Source organism: Sardina pilchardus, chromosome 7, assembly GCF_963854185.1.
Source record: "Sardina pilchardus chromosome 7, fSarPil1.1, whole genome shotgun sequence".
NCBI lineage: Eukaryota > Metazoa > Chordata > Actinopteri > Clupeiformes > Clupeidae > Sardina > Sardina pilchardus.
In genome coordinates, this window is record NC_085000.1 from 17,866,592 (window position 1) to 17,889,119 (window position 22,528).

The following is a 22,528-nucleotide window of genomic DNA, read 5'->3' on the forward strand; positions in this document are numbered from 1 at the left end:
GTGTGCGTGTGTGTTTTGATGACAAAGCAAGTGGGTAAAGATTGCAGTCTGGGGCTCTTGCTATTAGCTTCACTAGGCGTCCTGGGGGATGCTTGTCATTAGCCTTGTCTTTTGATTGAATAAGTCAGCAGCACAGAGGCTAAGGGAGCAGAGGCCTCAGCTGACTATGTGAATTGGGACATTAGTATACCACACAGGCCTGAACACTGATGCTGTTGTATAAATAGCTTGGGAAAGGTCTCCTTTAATTTGCCATTATGGTTAACGTGGTAAATAAAAAAAAAAGAACCCATACACAAACAGAATGGACAAAAAAAAGTTAGGTCATGAGAGTCTGCTGACCCAGTACTTTCTCCATACGTATAATTCTCTCGTTGTGGTCCTTGGTGTCTATTTTCTGCTCTCTGTGTCTTTGTGATGGTATATGGCCTCATTACACACCCTGACCATAAATGACACACATGCCATGTCATTACGAAACCGATGGTAAGGCAGAATATTGTTCCTCACATCAGATCAGGCCAGTCAAACAGTTACCACTGCAAACACTCAGGCTTGAAATACTTCCTCCACACTACGGAAGAGATGTCTCTGAATGATTAAAATATCCACACTGGCTTAGCGTCTCATTAAATAAAGCAATCGTGCTTGTTTCCGTGCATCCGTTTCCGTTATGAAATGCATTAATATTTTCTGATATGTAGACCAGAGGCAAGACATTTTCAGAGGTACAGTATCTAATATACTTACACAAGGCAAAGGGCACATTCAACCTGTATGTCATGAAGAATAGGGTGCCCTCTAGTGGCCTTCAAGTCCATTACAAATACAGTGGTTGACCTGACAACCGCAACAATATGAACAAAATGAAGTGAAGAATTACAATAATTTCCCCAAAACATCAAACTGTATTTCTGTCCCTTGAGCATCACCAGGAGCCTGTCACACATAATGTATTTTAAGTTAAAACATTTAGATGTTCCATTAGTCGTGTATTTAGGGATAAATAAAGATTTAGGACACATATAATTTAGAGATGGGGGGGGAATAGAAGTAGTCAGTTGCATCAGTTGTCCGCACTAGTAGAGGTCCCTCATGATCTCCCCTAGCAGGGGGTGCAGACACATGTCCAGTTCCGTCTTCTTGAGCAGGTGGATCTGGCGGACGTGGTCGGCCACCAGTGGCTGCAGGTCGGTCATCTTCTGCAGGAGCTTGGCGAAGAGCTGCGGATGGTCAGGATGCACCGTCTTCAGGTGGAACTCCAGCACCTGCAGAATCCTCTCCTGCAGATCCTCCACGGACTTCACGTTCACCAGGCCCGGCCGGTCTGCACACGGTAACCAAGCAACCACAAGGTCAAGATGGTTAAACAGTTGCTTTGATTGAACAGAGAGATGTAGACCTACAGATGCCTGTAAATTAAGCTGTGTGCTGAAGTGAGTTGTGAGTAATAAAGTGTTATATTACAAACAATAATAATAATTTCGATTCTACAGTAGCTATATTCATATACAGTACATACAAATATTCTGTGTTTTTGTGTGTGTGTGTGTGTGTGTGTGTGTGTGTGTGTGTGTGTGTGTGTGTGTGTGTGTGTGTGCGTGCGTGCGTGCGTGCGTGCGTGCGTGCGTGCGTGCGCTCGCGTGTGTATTTATAAATATGCCATCTACTGTATGTAATATAGGAAATCTGTATAAGATTGTATGTGTGCCATATGTAGCACTATAAATCAATATAATTGTTGTATGAGGTTCCTAAAAAACCCAAAAGATTTACATTCATTAATCATGAAGTAATTCTGGCAAGGTCGTAATTGTTCTTTTCTTTCTAAATGTTCTTTCACTCTCCATAGTTACCTCCACAGAGGATGATGACAGCGATGAAGAGGGCGAGGTCACTGTCGTCCAGATCCAGCATGTTGAACTTGATGGCGAAGTCGAACTTGGGCTCCAGGATCCCGCAGAAGGGCTCGCGCAGGCTGCGCAGGAACTCGCGCGTCATGAAGATCTGTCCGTAGGAGCACAGCGTGCCGTCCTTGTTCATGAGCGGCGCCCACAGGATGAGCAGCACCTCCATGGCGCCGTACTTCAGCAGCGTGATCTGGTCGTTCAGGTCCAGGTTCACGAAGCCCGGGATGCTCTTGGCGAAGTCGGTGATCTCGCGGATGCTCTCGGCCGAGCGGATTTGTACCCGGCGGAAGAGCGTCAGCTCGTCAGCGGCGGGCCCCAGGAACATGTTGACCTCGGGGCTGTGCTGGGGCAGCTGTCTGCAGTTCATGAACTGCTGCCCAGTCATGAGGGAATTCATGTCGTGGATGACAAAAGGCTGAACAAGGCAAAAACACATGAATGCCTTCATTATTTCAGCTCTGTCATTTTTGCGTAGCCTTGCAAAGAAAACTTCAATGACAGTATAGGCACAAGGCCCAGCGTAAGGCCCTGCACAAATGAAGGTAATTTTACCTCAGAGGTGCTGGTCTTTCCTGAGAGGATAGCCTTGGCTTTGCTCTTGGGTAGTGGGAAGTGTTTGATATAGGAATCATACAGCTGTTTGGCCAATGATCTCATCTCAGCTGCTTCCCTGTCTAGCTGCTCCATTTCCCTGGCAATTTCACCCAGAAGTTTCTCTCTCACAGTCTGGGGCATTCGACCAAAACGAATGGCTGACAAGAAGAAAACACAGTATATGTAATAGGCCACTGCAGACAAAGGGATTCAAATTCATGCCGAGGGCAACAGTATAGAGTACAGCATTATAGTTGTCAGTTTTTAATTGGAACATCCATCGTAACTCAAGGCATCGTATAGGTTTTTGTATCCAATAAGACTGAATATGTACTGTATATCAAAATATCATTAGGGCAAAACTCGTCTGTCAAAAGTTGGTCCTTACCATTGTGGGACATGCCTACTAAAAGACACTTTTGAAACCGGCAATACTGACACTTGTTTCGGCTTTTCTTTTGAACACGACACTGTAGGTCACAAGGGTCATATATCAGATTCAGTCGAACCGTTCTTCTGAAGAAACCCTGTGGAAAAACAAGCCTGCATTTAAGCTTTGTATGCAGAAGGAACAGAGGAATGAACTAAATCAACATTATGAACTAAAAAAGTTAGAACAGTCTGTGAGAAATGCTCTCAATCAGCTAGTTGCACATTACAGGTGATTGTATGTCACAATATAATAATTCCTTACATCTTTTGCCACCAGACTTATGAACAGTTTTTATCATTTATACCATAGAATAACTGAAAGGAGTCTGAGGTTGACTGTCAGTCTTTTATCTTGTGCCTTTTTGTTTTTATATGGGGGCACTGTCATCTGTTCTGTGCACCACTTAAGGAGAGATGCTGAAAAATATTGCTGTACCGCTGAATGCCCAATGACAATAAAATGTATTCTATTCTATCCTACTCTACTCTACTATATTCTATTATATTCTATTCTATCTTTCAAAGGGAATATACAGTAACTAGTCAACATACCTTGCAACCCTCACAAGCATGAACCCCATAGTGGTAGCCTGAAGCCCTGTCTCCGCACACTCTACACTCGAGGTTCACCAGGGCAGACGTAACGTCAGTGTGCAGCTTGAAATAAGAGTAGTTTGGTTCCGAGAGCTCTGACGGTGACCTGGGTTCAACCTTTATGGCGTCTGGATTCGGAGAAGCAAACAACACAATGAGAATGTGACCATGAACTTGGGGAAACTCAAATAGAGCTAGCGATGAAGGCGATAAAGACAAAGCCAGGAGTGAGAACAAGGTTACCCTCGCTGAGCATTGTGAAGGTCCTCTCTCCTGGAGACTCGTGGGGATGCTTTGTGGGGGGGCACTCTTGCGAGTGGTCAGTACTGACGCTGCTCTCATCGCTGGGAGGGCTTGGGTAGTGGAAGGTGGACAGGGCTTTCATGTCAAACACGTGACAGCTGTCGGTGCGTTCGCACCACTCCACAGGGCCGCGTCCGAGACTCATGGGCCAGGTGAGCATCTGTGCGTCCACCATTCCCAGTGATCACAGGGAGAGAGAGAGTGAAGGCTACAAAGGAGAAACACAGGAAGATGAGTTTGTGTAATCCTCTATGCTTCAACAGGCATGGCAAGGCAAGTCACTTTATTTAGATCGCACATTTAAAAACAACAGGAGTTGACTCTACAAGTAAGGCAGAAAGGCAATTAACTGTACATACAAACACAGAATCAGAACTCAAAGTTACAAGGATTGACGGAGGGATGACATAAAAGATAAAAGATAAAAAAACATAAAAGATAAAAAAAGTTCAAGTAAAAAGACGCAAAAACTTTAAAAAGATCATTCAAGTAAAGATGAAATAAGCAAATAAATAAACATAATAAAACAAAGTAAAACTGAGCAATGAAAGCATGAAAAATACTATGATACAAAAAATAATAAAAGAGCCAAATAAGTACAGTAGGAGCAGGCCTCAAGAGGAACTAAAAATGAAAGAGAAAAGGCAGGTTGTACACTCTATCTGAAAGAGATGGAAGGGTGTTCCAGAGCCTTGGGGCAGCTACAGAGAAAGCCACGTTGCCTTTTGTTTTGAGACGTGAGTGAGGGACAGAGAGAAACTGTTGCACATGTTGTGATCAACAGTGTCAAAAGCTACACTAAGGATCAATAGCACTAGGACTGATGTTTTGCCTACATCTGTGTTGAGGCCAATTAAAACCTTAATAAGAGCTGTTTCAGTGCTTTGACTGGTCCCAAAAACACGACTTAATGTAATCAAAATAGTTATCTAATGTTGAGAGGGTGATCAGTGGAGTACAGCAAGGAAATTGGCTGCATCATCTTTGCATCATCAAATAATGATCAAAAGAACAGCAAATTATTTTTCACTGGAATTCTAACTGCTTTAAGCATGTTAACATGCATGTGAACACATTACTCACTCACTGAGTCAGCCTGTTGCTGCCCATGGCTCAGGGGGGAGAGTGTTCAAAGTTATAGCTGTTCAATGACCCTTTCAGGAATCATTCCACACCACAGTTTTCCCATTTGATTATAGCGAAATGTAGTGTGCGTTCATGCCAAGCAACGCTGCCAAGCCACCAGCACCAAATGCAGTCCTGTATCACAGCAATTTCTTCTTAATCCTTAAAGCTGGCCATCAACAACACTGACTGTGGTGAATATGATGGCCTTTCAAATCAGATATCTTATTCCTATTTTATTTACAATATTCAAAAATGTGTGATTAATCAAAGATCTAGTGTAGAGTATTAGCCTATAGGTCGGATGATCATGTGATGCCCCTGTATCTTTTGAGCCATGACTTTACTACCTATGGGCTATATTACAGTAATAGTCAGATCTCACCGCACACTATGTTCTCCCCCTAGCTCTTGTGCAATGTTTTTTTTCAGCGTATACCTTTTGCAGGGTTCAAACTTCAACCAAAGGGAGTATGGACTCCCACTCTGATTAATAAACCACCAATGAGGGCATCCTTAAAAAAAAAAAAAAAAATTCTAGCTGTGCAAGTGTTTCCTTCCTGGTCTGAACATTGCAGCACCTGTTCAAACACAGCCTGAAATATGTGTGTTATGTAAGTCTTCCCAGAGATGAGTGAGTGAATTGCCATGTTTTACAATCACGTTGCCATATTATAAGATAATGAAAATATGCCACTCTTAGCAGATAAGCAGGGTGTATGGGCTGTTTCAATCAGCTCCTCCATGTATCAAAGGGTGCTATAAACACTTATCTGCTCAGCAGCTTGCCTGCAGACACGCAAAACTCATTAAACCTGTTTGAAAGCGAAAGAGTCTTTCAGCAAAAAAGGTTCTGAAAAGACTTGCAAAGTGCCTTTACCCTACTTGAAGAATCACACCCTGGTGACATGCTGCAACATACTACTGACAGCTGGAGCTGCATGAAAATAATGGGAGGCCTATAGAAGCAGAGGAATTAAAAGCATCCATTACCACCACCAACCTAAAGAAGCAGTAGCCTATACACACCACAATTTGCCAGTTTCTGAAGCTAGCACAAGTACCATTGTTAAATTAATCTGTTTGGTGTATGGTCATGTGAAGTACAAATAAACACAGCTGTTTTTGCAGCTTTGCCAATATTGTGCTTTATTCTGTTCGGTGGTCCCTCTCAGACCACCCTGTGAGCATGTGAGAAGCATTCACTGTCGACAAACCACCTAACCATGCTGCTGAAACACTGTAATTTCCCCTCGGGGATTAATAAAGTATATCTATCTATCTATCTATCTATCAAGCCTTTTATCAATGATACTTCCACTGGTGTTGGCGTCTTGTATGCTCTTCTCAGTTATTAAGTTGCAGATGACTATAAAACAATAACTTCATTGCATCATACCTCTATACGAATTGTGTGCTTTTCTATATGCATGGGGCCATGATACAATTTTTTTTAACAAATATTTTGCATGAAGACTTATTCTATACCACTTGGACAGTAATCATTCAGCGCAACAACATGAAAGTGCTCAGAAACACTGACCACATTAAGCCCTAACCAACTGATCAGTGTCAGCATACATTTAGGAAATCCTTACAATGTGTACTGAGTTCACCATGCATGCATGTTAAGTTATGTGTTCAATTACATGAGGCAGATGTTGCTGTCCCACCAAATATATTATTGTACACTACACACACACATGGGCATGAATGCTGGAGAAACTGCCCACACATGCAAATGTAAAAGTCATCAAAAAAGTCATCATGATTATTTCAGAGGACTTTTCCTTTTTCAGCAACATAAATATACTACAGTAGGCTACTACAATATTGCTCTTTGTTCATGATATAGTGATATTCACCAACAATTAGGGAAGACAAGTGTTTGTCTGAGAAGATGTAGTTTTTGCTTCAACATTAGGAGTAGGCTAATAATGCCTTTATGCAATCCAATACATATTCAGTTCAAGTCTGTCGATGTCATTAATAGGAAAAGCCTTCCTGTTATACAGCATAGCCTACACAGTCAAACCAAATGCCATTATTGTCTCATGATAAATTAGTCCTATAGGCTACTGTAAATGTACCCAAACAGGCCATTTAAGAGCTGATAGAGAAGTGATATAGTTCAAGAACTTGAAGGGTATAAATTGGACTGCTACACATGACAAATTAACTTGATACTGAGTCTGACACTGAGTACATGATTGGCAGTAGCCTAATAACCTAGGTCCTATACCTACTTTAATGAATACTGAAGGCTATCACAGGAAAGTCATGGGAGATCACAAGTGATTCACATCTTCACAAATGCTTAATTATCGATGCTGCCTCAGTTTAATTTTCTTTACATAATGCAAAGTTACAAGGTAGGCTTATATCAAACTCCTTATTTCACAGTGACAATACCTGCTGTTTCCTTCGAGACTGGACGGGTTGGTCAGGCTGTGAGATTCAGTGAGAAAATGTCAAATAGCCTGCAGTTCCTTACATAACGTAACATAGACCTGGATTTTACTTGATGTCCTTGTGTCTGGTGCCTTGTGCGATTGTTCCTTTAGTTTTGAAATCCATTTAGATCTTAATTGAGATTCGCAAACGCGTAAAACAGAAACCATGTAACATTCATGGAAAAATAAATAAGAATAGGCTATTCGTAACGTCTACCAACCTTTATACAGTCGATTATTCTATATCGAGTCCTGTTGATTCGTGTCTTTTTGTGGCGACCGTATGTACATAACTCATATTAAGGTCATCCCGTGTGCGTTTTTGACAACTGCGTGGGCCTACTTTCCATGATCTGCCGAGTAGGGCTCCGCAGGTTGCGAGTAATTCATAGCATGTGGACTTTGGAACTATACTGCAATTACGTTTATCAAAGGTCGCATGTTGACTTAAAACGACCTCCTGTTTTGTTCCCTGACTATTTGCACTTATGTTGAAAAAAGGTATTGTCCCTTGTACTGTACAATGATACAGTAGCCTACAGAACTGGACTTCACACTTACAAAAAATAACTAACTTTATGCACATGGATTTAATGCTGGCACAATTATTCAGACCATTCTTTCAGTTATGTAAGTGTTTATTCGTGTTTGCGTGAACAGAGGAATGTATTGAATCAGCTTCTCAAACTATTTCGATATTATACTCACAATTCAGCACAACACTCATTAAAGATATCTTAGTGCAATACGGACAGTTTGACACTAAAAGGCTTTTTGGGATCAATTTTATAAGTAAAGTATTAGGCTAATCATGATGCGTATTTTTACAATAGGCCTACTTAAGGTATATTCCACAGGTTCAACCCTGAATGAGCACATGTGTTTTCACATGTTAACATGTTGCACTATTCACCGATAACTCACACCAAAAAGCATGATATTCATTAGCTGAAATCAAACACATTCAAGTACAATACAATAAAACTACAAAATACAAGTTCAATTGAAACAGTGGGCATACACTCTTAGAAAAAAAGGTGATATAGAACCAAAAATGCTTCTATTGCATGCTTCATGCCCCTTAAACCATTTTGAAGGGTTAATCAAAGGGACCCCTAAGGGTTCTTTAAAGCCCACATGGTTCTATGTAGGACACCAAGAACCCTTTTTTTAAGAGTGTATTGAAAACATAGGCACCTAGCATGCTGTGGTAAGTGTTGCATGGTATGTGTGGTGTGTGATGGGAGGTGGCAGGCTTTGGTTTTTGTGAGATAGGCCTACAGTGTACATTTGTTACGAACTAGAAGTAAAGACTACATTCAGAGAAAGAACAACAATCAATAGTGCAAAACATCCTATACTACTCAACACTGTGAAGCATCACCAACTCTGTTATGGCTGTTAAGGAAAAAACATTGTGTTCAACATTTATGGCTTATACTGATGCATAAATTTAGTGTGAATTGTGATTACGTTCTCTTTTGGATACCCTTAGTCAGAGAACAGGCTCGCAAAAGACTTGCGCAGGTTCCGGATGCTTTCTCCCTTGGCCACATCCTCACTGGCCATTCGGAAGAAGGATTTATCTCCAAGGCCAAAAGCATTGCTCAGCGACTGAGATTTACTGTGGAAGAGATGGGAAAGAATCATGACAGTGTGTGCTAGATAAATTAGATCATTACTGTTTCAGTGAATTGTAGAACATCAAACATGGTCTGTGTGATGACAAATGGCTGAACTCATCTGTTTTGATGTAACTTTCATCATACAGTCTCAAAGAGTATATCAATTTTACAACTAGGTCTATGTATTATGTCATCGCTTAAAGCTTAATTATATATTATGCCAGGGGTATACACTATAGTTTTGATTAAATGATTGTCATTATTTTACTAAATTTGAGACTTAAGTGGCTACTTACTTCAGCTGAGGATGACCCTGGGCTTGAGCCCTCCCCCGTGTGGCCTGTGGCTCTTGGCTGGCGCCAGGTTGGGCCTTGGCCTCACCCAGGAGCTCAGGTGGAGACAGAGACTGTGTGGGAGACTGGGCCTGGGGGGGAGACGTCGACTGGGCCACACCCGGGAGCTGGTCCTGGGCCCCGGGAGAGAGCTGGTCCTGAGGCCCGCACTGGAGCTGTACTCCAGCCCCAGACTGGACTTGTCCCTGGCGCTGGAGCTGAACTTGTTGTTGTCGCTGTTGTTGTTGTTGTTGTTGTTGTTGTTGATGTTGTTGTTCTTGACGCCTGTCCTGGTCTTGACCTTGTTCTGCAGCCCTGGCTGGGAGTTGTTCCTGGGGCCTGGACTGGCACTGTGTTTTTGAGTTGCGCCGTCTCGGTGGCACAGGCTTGGCAGGCTGCGCTTCAGGGTAGTGCTGCTGCTGATGATGACCCTGCCCAGGATGTCGATGTGCTGTCGGGCCTGCGGGCTGTGTGCTCAGCCCCCTGCCGGGGTCTCTGGTGAAGGCGGTGGCGCAAGTCCCAGAAGATGGTTGTTGATACTGAGAAATGGATGCCTGGGGAATCGTGGAGCCCCCTACGTTCAGTACAAGAAACACTCTGATATTAAATCCATTTCTTTCTCTCTCGCTCTCTCTGTCTCTATCTCTTTTTGCTTGGTCTAGCCAAGAAACATATCCATCACCCAGCAATTTTGTAACATGAATTTTATTACATTCAATTTAGTGGAGTCCTCCAGGGAACATTATAAACATCAAAAGCCACAACACAGTACTTCCCACAGCTACCTAAGAAGGCACAAGTAGCACGGGGCATGAGGAAACAATGTCAAGATTTTGCAGAACATCAATCTTCATGCAACAAATGGAGAGTAGGAAAATGTAGGGGAGGATCGGGACATACCTGTCTTCTGTGTTCTAAGAAAAGACTTATTCTTAACTAAACATTGGGATGACAGTACTGATTAGTACTGTTATTTTTGCACACCTTACCATGAGAACAGTGTCAGAACAGTCATTAGCGATAGAGATCAGCGCGGTTCTCTGACATGAACTATTCCTTCAGTAACAGATGTAGCAACACAGTGAGCATGTAGTATATTGCAAATGAACCTTTATTGCCTGTGAGAAAAAAAGATATCACTTAAAGGAATTCATCCACAGTATTATCTCAGATTTGAACTAACGTTGCCTTGATATCAGTCAAATATTGAACCGGCACTAAGGAATCAGAGTGCCGGAAGGCCAAGAAATTTTGTTTAATTATGCTGCATACATAATTGACTAATAGTGCAGGGTAGAGATTGATTGCAGTTATGCCTAATAACATCTCACTGTGATCTGTAATTTCTGTTAATCACCCAACGCTTCTGCAGTAAAGTTAGAGCACTCAGCTGAATGAAATGATCAGAGATTAGTGTAGAATCCAATCATGATGAAAATCTGAACTATTTCTATTTTGTTTATCTTGACACTTTGTTACAGTACAACTCATAGAATGACACAAAGCTTAGTAAACACTTTACACTTTTCACAAGAACAATAAATTCATAATTAGGAACACATCTTTTGTTACTACAAATGTACAATTTTGTTCAGTGATTGGTGATTAGCAATGGAATGCCTACTAACCACTAACTGCTTGTACCAAGCATGGAGTAAGATGACTGATATCTCAGATCAAAAAGTAGCATGGAGTCATAACTTAAGCATAACTTAAGTCCATAAAAGAGGGATTTCCTGCTATTCGTTAAGTATACTGTATCCTCACCCCGAATGACAAGATTGTTCCAGTCATCTGATAAACTATTCTAAAAGACAAAGACACAAGTTCCCTTTCAGAGTATGCACAGTGGGTCAGTTTCAACCGATATATATTACTATGTCTTATTTGGGCAGAGCAATCTGTTAAAGAAAAATAAACATTGTATTGCACATCCCACAAACTAATTCAAATAAGGCAAATAGAAAAAATAATCTTCGAACGGCAAAACCATACTTACTATATGATCCATGACTGCCATACATGAACTGGAAAGAGATAGTATCAAACTAATTACGCCTCCATATACAACCTGATATGGCTTGACCCATCAGCTGGATTTGGCTGATAGTCTGAATACGCACTTTTATCCTAAAGATAACATAAATGATATATCTACTTGCCATACTACACAGCTTTCATTGAACGAAGACAGTGTGTGTCAAATATGGCTTTCACCTATATAAAGGAAGGCTAAAAAGGAATAAAAAAAGACTACAGAATTGTTCTATGATACATCAAACAGAATTGGCAGAGTTAGGCTATGATCGTGAAATAATAATAATAATAAGAAAAAAAAGAATAGTGCAAAACAAGACACTAAGTGCTGAATCATTTAAAGTGAAAATGTGAAATTCTCATCCTTTGGCTTAAAAGAATATTGGTATATATATACGGTATATATTACAAGGTGTTGGTCATAGTTTTTTTTCTGTATACTGTTATATACCCAAAGCTGTGCTGTGCATAGAGACTAATGGTTTGGGTATTACTGTCCATAATGGACTTAGTGGTTCCATTCTCTTCTATCTTCACAGGGGTTCAGAATTGGATGCATTTTGCTTAGTAGACTGACAGCTAACGGTTTTTGAACTCTTGAATATATATAGCATGTTAAGTTTAGTGTGATGTTTGTTTATAGCTTTTCTTACCGGCATATACACTTCACATATACTTCAAAATAGGGACAACATCTTATGACATTCACCAAGCTCGTAGTGCACAAAATATAGGATATTCGAACAGTGCAGTCACGAAATACATACTTTATCCTGACCTCACAATTCATCACAGTTATCTCTTATTAAAACCATTCATGCAAATAAAAACATGTATATTAGGCTGGGACATGTAAATATGAGGATGAGTATAATCTCCACAATGGCCATACATACAAGCATACGTAATATGTATTTACAGACACACGTTACACATACGTCAAACTGCACATCCAACCACAGTTTGAACATCATCAATAAGTATGCAACAAAATGGAAAAGTGGAACACAAAAAATAAATAAATAAATAAATATACGATGTTGAATAATAAAACATAAATGGGTAACAAGTGACACTGAGCACAGTATAGGCACAATCTGCTCTTTACACAACTTACAACAGCCCTGAAGAAAATCAAAAACACTCACTTTTACAGGGGGGAAACCAAAGCGACCATCAAAAGCACACAAATCGTCAGCAGAACAAGGGGAACAGTACATTTTGACACTGCATAGGAAAGACAAACACCGCCCAGGCCAACATGACACACTGTGCAGGTGTACACAGAGAAGTTACGCTTAAACTCTCATTAAGCTTGTCCACCCCTTCCCCCTCGTCCTACATCCTGGTCTCAGGGAACACAACACAACGCGTTGTTGTTGTTTTTTCCCCAACGCGACTGATCCTTGGCTGCAATTCTAAACACTTCTACTCTGATGTCTAACTGGTCTGTGATCTTAGTTGGCCTGGACAGGCTTGGGCCCCACCGCAACGCCATTACAGTCCAGAATGTACTGCAAACAACCTTGAGGCGGAGGCTTCCCGGTCGGCGTCTTCTTCAGGTCATTCCCAACTTCCTTCTCCATGGGCATCTGAAGATGTCAAACAAACACCACGAACAAAGGATAAGCACAATTAGTGGACACAAACAAACTAACTAACTAACTAACTAACTAACTAACAACAAACTATAAACACTGTCTATGTGCTACAATTATGCATTCAAGTGCAGTATAGTTAAAATAAGGTTGAAAGTATCCAATACACAGTTAATGTTAATTTACATGAATCATATTTACACAAAATTACAATATTACAATAATAAATAAACATATGAGCATTTACAGAAGTAATGCAACTAGTGAAATGAGCATTTATGCATTTACTTTCAGTACAATACAGGGTCTTGCAGGGTAGCATACCTGTGATGGCTGAATGGTAGTTGGCCTTTGGAGTTTAGAAGTTAATCCCTCTGTGTTCATTTTAGCAACAACCATGTCGCAGATCAGCTGCCTGTCCTCCACCTGATGATCTCCAATCAGGGGCATTGAGGAGCCCACCACCTGATACACACACAATCACACACACACCGCTTCAGCACTGGGAGTCCAACTGACCCATAACACAGTAAGAGAATCTCAATCCTCATTTTCCAGTTCTGCATGATTTTAAAGACAACCCCAAAGTGTAGCACTGTAACTTCCTGGCTACAGAAACTTCAGCTGGGTAGCACCGATTTTGCTTTCATATCGACAGTACTTGGTGACCTCAAGAAACAGAACAATCTGTGTGAAAAATGGGCGGAGATCTCCTTTAACATGGTGAGAGATTCTCACATTTCAATGTCCAGTTCTGCCCTATGACAGTGTGAGATGATCCCAAATTCCAGCTCAACAAATTCCATCTGTATGGTTCTGTGCTTAAACCATCTGAGAGTCTGGTGCTATCTAGGTTCTTTCTAGTCATGTAAGGACGTCATACTGACAGTGCTGCTGGTACAACATTCATATCCCTCAGTTACCAGAGGGTTTGACGTCATACTTTAGTAAATTAACACTAATAAACAAAATGGAGCTGCTTTCTAATCGTTACAATAAAGAGAGATACGCCCAACGACTATGTGCAATACATGTGATTTTACAAATCAAACATAAGACCAGAAAAGCTCATTTCTTTCCATAGTAAAGCTTATACGTTAACATCATAACATACAAAAACAGAATTGTATATGATCACATTCATTACTACTGATTACTGTTGTTACTGAACAGTTATTGCGCTAATTAACATTAATAACCTTTCCACACCCCATTAATAATTCATATCACAAACCTCAGTGATATAATCCTTCCCATCTTTGCCATGGATGGCTTTGACTGCACAAATGTCCAGGCCCCCGAACATCTCAGAACAGGTGTCAACCCAAAGCTTATAACTGTAATCAAACATACACAAATCAGGTCAGCACCATGCTAGTTACACGAGGACAACAAACAGAGTGTCACCCTCTAAAGATGAAGATCTTGAATTTCCCCTTGGGGATCAATAAAGTATCTATCTATCTATCTATCTATAAGATACACATTGGGAATATTTTGAGTAATGTCACCTGGCAACATACTGGCTCATGCTGTCTGGGAGCACACACACTGATATTGGGCCACACATTTTTATCTGTTTTTTTTAAATCATCACAATCATCATCTTTTAATCATCAGGAAGCCACTTGTTTACTATCCAGACACGCAGAACGGGTTATGGGATTGCTTGGCAACGCAGCTCCAAGCACTTGTGCCTTGTAGCAACTTAAATGCTGAGTCTTAATAACAACACTAACAACTACATATCCATCCAAGACCTAGCAGAACTGGGCTACATTAGTCTAAGGCTCTCTACAAAGCCTGTTACTGTCCTGACCGGGCTGACAAGGCTGTCTGTATGCGCTAGTATGATAACCACCTACCCACACAGCAGACCCTCATCTATTTTTCAGAGATAATTACCACCGCAAACATAATTAGCTCTGATGAATAGAGAGGCTAACACACTATGACAGTGTGATTTTGATATCAGTGCTGCATTGTTGCTGAAGCACATCCATCCACGTTGCTGCTTAATTGAAATATGTGCATGTACAAAGAGCCTTTGTGGATGGAATTTGTAATTGTTGCAGATACATACGAGTATGTGAGAACTGCTTGGCCACTTTCATCATTTCAAAACAAAACATGGATATGATCGTTTGCACAGTTCAATTCAGTCTCGTTAATGCTGCGGCGGTCTGTTCTTGTTGAGTAACTTGCCTGTCTGTCATGGCAACCTGATCGAGCATGGCAGCGCCTGTATTTGATTTCCAGTTCCCAGAGATAGATGTCCTCCTGAGAAATAATATGAATCCACCCGTTATTACTTACTATAACCAAATAAATCTTCAAGGTATTTGACATGAAAAGGGTGTGTTTCATTTGCTTACATGTAAGCCTTGTAATCGGCCCCAATCTTCTGAATCCTGATGTCATACTTGGATTCGATGAAAGGCTCTGAGGTGGTGTATGTCTTTGTGAGAGCCACAACGCTGGCAATATCCTGAAATTTACTATGATTGTCCACTTTCACCTGTTCACAGGTTAGAACACAAACAGACAGGCCTCAGGTCAGACCATGAGGGTCTACACAAGCTTTCAGTATAGCCCTAGACCAGCATCAGTCATACTCCAGAAACTTTCAGTACAGCCCCACACCAGCATCACATAAACTCCACCATGCCTACCTTGCCCACTCCTGAATGAGCGTGTCCAATTTTCACAACAACGGGAAATGTTGGCATGGCAACCTGGAAGAAGGTTACACATTAGTTTATGAGTTTCTAAATATGGGCCTGGCTCTGTCAACAGCCATTAAATCAAATCAGTGCCATCGGTGTCAAATGATAGATAAGGCTCATGTGATCCCCATTGTTAATGAGACTAAAAATACTCGTCATGTCCCACCATTTCCTTGTAGTTTGGATAGTACGTCTGCTCAATGAGAGGGAACTTTTCTGGGCCAAGTCTTCTGTATGCGCCAATCAATTGAGCAAACTGCATAGAGAACACAAAACAGACACGTGTTATGGACTAATGTAATAACCAGCTGTTACTTCAGTACAAAAGGAAGGAGTGAATGTTCTACTGTAGTGAGAATAATAAGTTAATCACAAGAAAATATTTAGATGCTACTGTTTTTGCATGGTTTCTTGTGGTGACAGCTTTAGGAGTTCAGGAACAGTACGTACAGCCCAGGGTTTGTCACAGAGGTTATAGATGGAGTCCAAGGAGTTCAAGCTGGGGATGCCCGCGTACTGCAGCGCAATGACGAGGTTGCGGAAGTCCTCGTTCTCCGTCATACTGTAGGCATGCTGGCGGATGAGCACAAAGTCCGGCTTGAATGACCTGAAAATGTCGGGCCAAAAAGGACAAACATCACCACGCCGTTGAAAACACACAATTATGTCCATATACTACACATATTACGCTACCGTATTTCCTTATTACTGGACTGACCTGAGACGCTCTATTGTTCTGGGCACAGCTGGAGGACATATTATGATGAAAACCATAAAAGGTTTATGGGGCACGTGATTGCATTGGTTGTCCAGTTGCTAGGTTACGGGGACGCTGGCGAGACTGACGCCGCTCCAGCTGGCATGTTTTTGTTTGACTTTTTAATAAGTTTTATAATTTTATGTGAATATTTTTCCAATCAACATATAGTAATAGTTAGCGTATATATTTTGCATTCATTTTCGTTATTTTTATTGAATTCTTCCGCCGTGGTAAACGCTATATTCAGAAGTTTCCCAATTGGCTTAAGGAGACGGTCATCAGCAAGACCCAGACTAGGCCTAGCAGCTACTGCTGTGCCGCTTGCCTGCCTACCTGGTCTCTGTGTGCTGGATCCTGCACGCCCTGTCCTTAAGGAATAACACCTAGCCTGGACTGACCGGCTACTCAGTTGCGCTGCATTTGAACTTGTGGCTGTTTTGAAACTTTGGCTAAGCCTAGCTGCTACACGGTGTCTCTCTCCCTCTCCATCCTGTCGGCGGACCGCTGAGTTTGCCGTGTTAGTCTGTTGACTAGCTTGTCCTGGGAGATCGAGGCTTTGTGCTGTGTCTGCCTGCGCTGCTGCGCGTCCATCTATAGCCTACTCCACATCAGCTCCACAGTCTGTGTAGACAACATGGGTGGATTTCTTTACACCGCCGAGGAACTTCTACAGCACGCCTCTTCCATCGATGAAGATGTGCTCCACCTTTGCAAGGCTTTAGGGATCCTTAGGAGAACGCGCTACAAGCACAGAGGGTCACGCCGCTCCTTTAGGCTACGGACGGACTCAATGTTGCGTTCATGTTAGGCAAAGCGCTAACATTGCCTTTTGGACTTAATGAGTGTTTTGTTGTCTATGTTTCGTTTGTTGATCTGTATGTCAAATGTTTGTGTATGCTGGCTATGCCTACAGGAACGCTGTGCGATTACGCCGCTCTGTTTGGCACCTGGTTATTTTGTATTTTGAATTTTGTTTTGTGAGGCGACCTTGGGTGTCTTGAAAGGCGCTTTAAAAAAATAAAATGTATTATTATTATTTGGTGTGTTAAGTGTCTCACCTGATCACCTTTGTTTCATTCCTCCAGACCTGCATTGCCACAGTGCAGGTCCCATTGGCATGGGACACCACATCAATGTCACCAAACTGGGCCTACAACAAAACACTGGCATTTACAAGCATGGCACAGGAAAAAAGGTACAACAGTACCTGTGTTGACAGTGTGTGGGATTCGATTTTTTTTTTTTTATGTTAATGCATACATTCTATGCACTCATCCAATAGAAATGCACAGTTTGATTCCAAAACACTATATATCCGTTTTTAAAAACATTTAATTGTGTATTCCAGGAAATATCAATCAACTTGCAGTTGTGTTGTTTTGATTGAGTAAAGATAAATCAAATAACAATATCCAAAAACATTTCTACTGAAATTACTGGGAAAACAAACTGTAAAATAAATTAAATGATGGATAAAGCGTTTTGGAACCAAACTCTTCGATGTACAGATGTATCATTTTACTCTTCACTGTATATACCTGTTCAACTTTGATGTCATAATCCCCCTGTACCTTCTTCCCTCTGAACAATTTTGCCCTGAAAAACAGAGATATTGAAGTATGCAAATTTACCAGGAGACCGAACATTGTGAAACACACCCAGCAACATTTGCACCAACACCAAAACAAATGAATATGTTTCCCCTATGTTTTACCATGTTTTCCCCTGAGCTATGATCACTGTTTAGTGTTTAGTGGCATGACAACGTGCCATGCTAGACAGGTCTTGTATGGAGGATTCTCAGTCTATTTCTAGTAAACAGACAGAAAGACATGGTTTACTCAGACATCTTACACAATCATAAAACAGTGGGTCTCTCAGGGCCTTTGCCCCGACTTGCCCTCAGATACGTTGTATAATAAATAATTCAACACATGAACATACAGTATACTTCTTCTGAACTTTTTTTTTCCCTCATAAAAAATCCATATACAGTACATGCAATTTCACACAATCCTAAAATGTTTATGCGATAAAACCATGGAATGGTTAAGTCTTTGAGGAAAATAAAAATAGCCAAATGCAGTCCTTTTTATGTTCCTTTTGAACTTACTGTAATCAGTGATGACCACAGAAGATATTGGTTTTTAATTCTAACCAACTGGCCTTTGTCTCAACGTTGATGAAAACCTCCCCCTCATGCATGCTAAAATAGACTTGTGATTTTACTAGATTTACTGCTTTTCGGTATGAGAAGGAATTAATCACTTGCATCAGATTCGGTATCACGTTGTTCTGGAGGAGCTCCGGCAGATATGTTTTCCCAGGAAAAGTGCCAGCTGGCCGGCTCCACCTGCATTATTCATCCCTGATCTAATTTCAGCACAAAACTTGTCTCGCTGAGGACAGATGAGAATCCCGAGCCGGCCTGCTACAGGTGGCAAATGAGATCAAAGGGCAGCAGACAGCGATTTGACCATATGCAGCTCCGTGTCAACCACTGCGTGCCTAATGCAGTCGTTTTTAACCGCTATGCCCATTCATTTGAAGGAACCCAATGTGTTTTTATTCAGGCTTATGGAATAGGCTAGAAGGCTATTTTTTTAAATGCCTTAAACGCAATGTAGCTTCTTAATTAAAACAGCTTTGGGTTGTCATAACGTGGTTGGGAATTAGAATGAACATTCCTGTTATAGCCTACAATAATGTGTGTGACATACTTCATAATTGGTAATGATAAGTTAGTGTGCCTTGGCATTTTGGTTTGATATTTGAGTCAAGTCGTTTTATTTCTAAAGCACATTTAACGCAACAGGGTTCGATGTACCCAAAGGCTTTGATGTACCTCTGGCACTAATGCACCAAACTCAAATGTATTGTTCAGATAGACTGATGCAAATTTAGACATTAAAAACACAGCCATGTTCGTTTGTGGGCGAGTGCAGTGCAGGCATGCTGTTGTGATGAAAGCAGAGAGAAGAAAGCAGGAACTGAACGTTGTGATGGTACTTTTTCCAGCTATTTATGCACTCTTCCACTATATCTTCATGGTTCCCATAGTGATTCAGTTTGTGCAATGGTACAGTTGTTGCTATGCAGGAAACTATTCCATCCCCATACTTTAATAATGGTAAGTCTTGTTATTAAGACGATGCACTGACTATACAACTAAAGCTAATCTAGAAAGAGCTTTCCATTGAGACCAGGATTCCTCTGAGACATTTTAAGATTTTAATCAGCATTTGCAGCACATACCCCCCCCCCCCGCACGTATAATAATAGAATAACAAAATGTATCCAAGTGAAGCCGGATATACTCTCTGTTAAATGACTCATAGCAGGTCTCGATTGTAACCATCAAGCATGGCAGAGGTTGAATAAAATTATTGCCTGATATAATTTTGCTAGACATCTCAGCCAAAGCCAAAAAAGGTTCCGCATTACAGAGATGGAAAGTCACTTAATTTCAAATGCAATATTGAGAGATGGAATTCACAAAGTCAAAAAGTCAAAGTAAAGTTTTTAAAAAAGATTGATCTCAATATCTCTCTGATTTGCAGGGGGGGGGGTGGTGGTTAAGTTTTGAGCTGGAACTTGATTTGTGATTTGCCGATCCAAAGCAATCCGATCTTTTGCAGAGCTTGCAAAACTCCCCCTCTTACATCACCGCTCACATTACCCACTACTCACAGGCTCCCGCTCAACATCTGCTTCTGTTGCTTTGTTTAGGTGTATGGCCACCATAAGGCGAGACAGTGATTCATGCCTACCCCGGCCCGTTGTCCTGACGTTACCCATACAGCACTGAACCACTGCAGCAGGGAATGCTGAAGAGATTGCCCTAATTGACCGGCCTTACTGTAGAGAGGCTTTAACGCGTGTGTAGCCTGTGGAAGAAGATTGAATTGTGAGATTCCTACAGGTCCTCTGACAAACTGTTGACATTCTTTTGTATTCTATCTGGACCAGTGGCAGGTCATTGCTATGCAGATGAGCGAGCTGAAGTATTCTGATCATGTTGAAATGCACACTGTAAAAAATGGCTGTGAAATTCACAGTTATTTACAGGAAATTTCACAGTAGCACTACTGTATATGCTTTTTACAGTAGAATGTTGTAAAATATACAGTAACACCCCTACAATTACAGTAGTCTAAGTGTTACCGTAGATATTACAGTAGTCAAAGCACTACTGTAAAACAAACACAGTATAGCCACTATAGTACTGTAAATAGTAAAGTAAACTACTGTATTTTTTCTTTTCAACAATTGCCCAGTAAGTTACTGTAAATACTACTGAAATCACAGTATTTAATTGGTTTTCATTTTACAGTGAATGCATAAAATACTGTAAATGGAAATGCGGTACCTTTACTGTAAAAAGTATTCACAGTAACTTACTGGCAACAATTTGGCAGTAAGTTACTGTAAAACTACTGAAATCACAGTATTTAATTGGTTTTCATTTCACAGTGAATACATAAAATACTGTAAATGGAAATGCGGTACCTCTACTGTAAACTACAATTACAGTAGTTAAGTGTTACCGTAGAAATTACAGTAGTCAAAGCACTACTGTAAACAAATCACAATATAGCCATAGGCTACTGTAAATAGTTAAGTAAACTACTGTGTTTTCCCTGTTTTAATCTTATCTTTCTTTTAACTCATAATGACATACAGAGACGGTTGAGAAAGTCAATTTGATGTCAAGAATTAAGGCTTTGATCACACTATTGAGCGAGCATAACACATTTCAGCCTAATCATTTCCCAGGATTGTTTGGTTTTTAACGGCTGCTTATCGCCTCTTGATAAGCGCATGCGCACACGCAGTAATTCCCATCCCCCACCCCTGACTTTTCAACTCAAGCCAGAGTGACTTCACTTCACTTCAACCATCAACCGTCACTTTTCAGTCATAAATCTGACTGCAATCTTCAACTCTGTACAAACATCATATTCAAGGTAAGAATTACAGTACTTTTGTATGCCAATTGAAAACGGGAATTTATTAGAAATGTATTGTTTTCACAATGAAATGTTAACCAAAGCCATTATTGTCCAGTTAGAATCATAGCATAGCACATATCGATAGCTAGAACTAGCAAGCTAGCTGCTAACGTCGCTAGCGTTAGCGATGTTAGCTGTTAATGTTAACTTTTCCAGTAACTAACTTAACCATCATGTGGGATTTTTCGAATGATAGTCAATATCATATCTAGCAATAATTCAGTCTGATATGTCGTTATGAATGTAGAGTTTTAGTTTGAATGAAATATCAGATGCAAGTAGCTTAGCAGTGGCTGTTACCATGCAGGCTGAAGTTACAGACAGACAGACACAGGTGAAAGTTGTTAACGTTAGCAGTTAGTTAGTAACATTACTTTGCGAACTTCATGGGGCATGGGTAGTTAACATTAAACTTCATACATGTAGTGCTGATGCATAATATGTAGTGTTGCTATAACTGGAAAGAGGACCAGTAAAACAAATTAATGAAGTAGGCTGATGTGTAAGTTATCTCACCCCTAATTTAGGAACTGTAGTTTTGCATAGGCATGCTCATAGATCCGTCATACAGTGGATGTGAAAGGGGAGCATTTGGGGAATTTCAATTACCAGAAATATCATGCCGATAAGTAAAGGGATCTTTAGTTTGTGAAGGGTAGTGTTTGGCCAAATGGTATTCATGTTATAGCCTTTATTTGCCCAATGTTTGGTGACTTACATTGAGGCATGTGTTTATTTAAGATGCATGTGAGTGTAGTAGTGCTTCAGTGATGGTCTTTTCATGTTCTGTGTGTTTTGCAATGTATTAATTAATGTAAGCCTCTTTCTGTTCCCTCTGTTTGTAGGTGGTGTGAGGACTGCTGCCCTGAGAACGCTGTGTCAGAGACACTTAGGCTGTGTGCATTTTGGAATGTTCCAAATGTGTGTCACTTCCATAAGGAAGAAGTTCCAAGCCCGCAAGTGAGTTCACTCACCAGATAGAGACACACGCATATAGCATTTAATGCAGCGTTTCTCAAACTGTGGG

General features: G+C 40.9%; 2 protein-coding genes across 5 annotated transcripts in view; both read right to left on the reverse strand.

Annotated features, from left to right (window-relative positions):
• Nucleotides 1–213: 213 nt before the first annotated feature.
• On the reverse strand, nucleotides 214–7,777 carry LOC134087481 (peroxisome proliferator-activated receptor gamma-like). 3 transcript variants are annotated; one of them, XM_062540998.1, is made up of 8 exons: nucleotides 7,633–7,760; nucleotides 7,371–7,406; nucleotides 3,774–4,041; nucleotides 3,489–3,658; nucleotides 2,893–3,031; nucleotides 2,463–2,662; nucleotides 1,857–2,325; nucleotides 214–1,327 (listed from the first exon to the last, which is right to left on the reverse strand). In XM_062540998.1, the coding sequence occupies exons 3-8, from the start codon at nucleotides 4,006–4,008 to the stop codon at nucleotides 1,080–1,082; spliced, it is 1,461 nt and encodes a 486-aa protein (XP_062396982.1). In that variant the 5' UTR covers nucleotides 4,009–4,041; nucleotides 7,371–7,406; nucleotides 7,633–7,760; the 3' UTR covers nucleotides 214–1,079. The 3 variants fall into 3 exon arrangements, with proteins under 3 accessions (XP_062396982.1, XP_062396980.1, XP_062396983.1); XM_062540996.1 differs by lacking the exon at nucleotides 7,371–7,406 and having other exon boundaries at nucleotides 7,633–7,777; XM_062540999.1 differs by having other exon boundaries at nucleotides 2,893–2,981; nucleotides 3,499–3,658; nucleotides 7,371–7,776.
• A 251-nt stretch (nucleotides 7,778–8,028) lies between these two features.
• syn2a (synapsin IIa) overlaps nucleotides 8,029–22,528 on the reverse strand; it is a 28,539-nt gene continuing 14,039 nt past the window's right edge. For both annotated transcript variants that reach the window (XM_062541002.1, XM_062541001.1), the window contains exons 4-15: nucleotides 18,028–18,085; nucleotides 17,548–17,639; nucleotides 16,180–16,336; nucleotides 15,896–15,985; nucleotides 15,676–15,738; nucleotides 15,379–15,521; nucleotides 15,209–15,283; nucleotides 14,238–14,340; nucleotides 13,328–13,468; nucleotides 12,931–12,997; nucleotides 9,333–9,942; nucleotides 8,029–9,035 (exon numbers count right to left, since the gene is read on the reverse strand). In XM_062541002.1, the coding sequence (XP_062396986.1) occupies nucleotides 8,903–9,035; nucleotides 9,333–9,942; nucleotides 12,931–12,997; nucleotides 13,328–13,468; nucleotides 14,238–14,340; nucleotides 15,209–15,283; nucleotides 15,379–15,521; nucleotides 15,676–15,738; nucleotides 15,896–15,985; nucleotides 16,180–16,336; nucleotides 17,548–17,639; nucleotides 18,028–18,085 (1,732 nt within the window). In that variant the 3' untranslated portion in view covers nucleotides 8,029–8,902. The remainder of the gene's footprint in view (nucleotides 9,036–9,332; nucleotides 9,943–12,930; nucleotides 12,998–13,327; nucleotides 13,469–14,237; nucleotides 14,341–15,208; nucleotides 15,284–15,378; nucleotides 15,522–15,675; nucleotides 15,739–15,895; nucleotides 15,986–16,179; nucleotides 16,337–17,547; nucleotides 17,640–18,027; nucleotides 18,086–22,528) is intronic.

Bases quoted from the DNA above. Each gene is read 5' to 3' on its own strand.
- LOC134087481 (XM_062540996.1), bottom strand. From the start codon at position 4,008: ATGGTGGACGCACAGATGCTCACCTGGCCCATGAGTCTCGGACGCGGC. The intron at 3,659-3,773 runs GTAACCTTGTTC...CTCCGAATCCAG, and splicing joins CTTCACAATGCTCAGCGAGG to ACGCCATAAAGGTTGAACCC. The intron at 2,326-2,462 runs GTAAAATTACCT...TGCCTTGTTCAG, and splicing joins GAAAGACCAGCACCTCTGAG to CCTTTTGTCATCCACGACAT.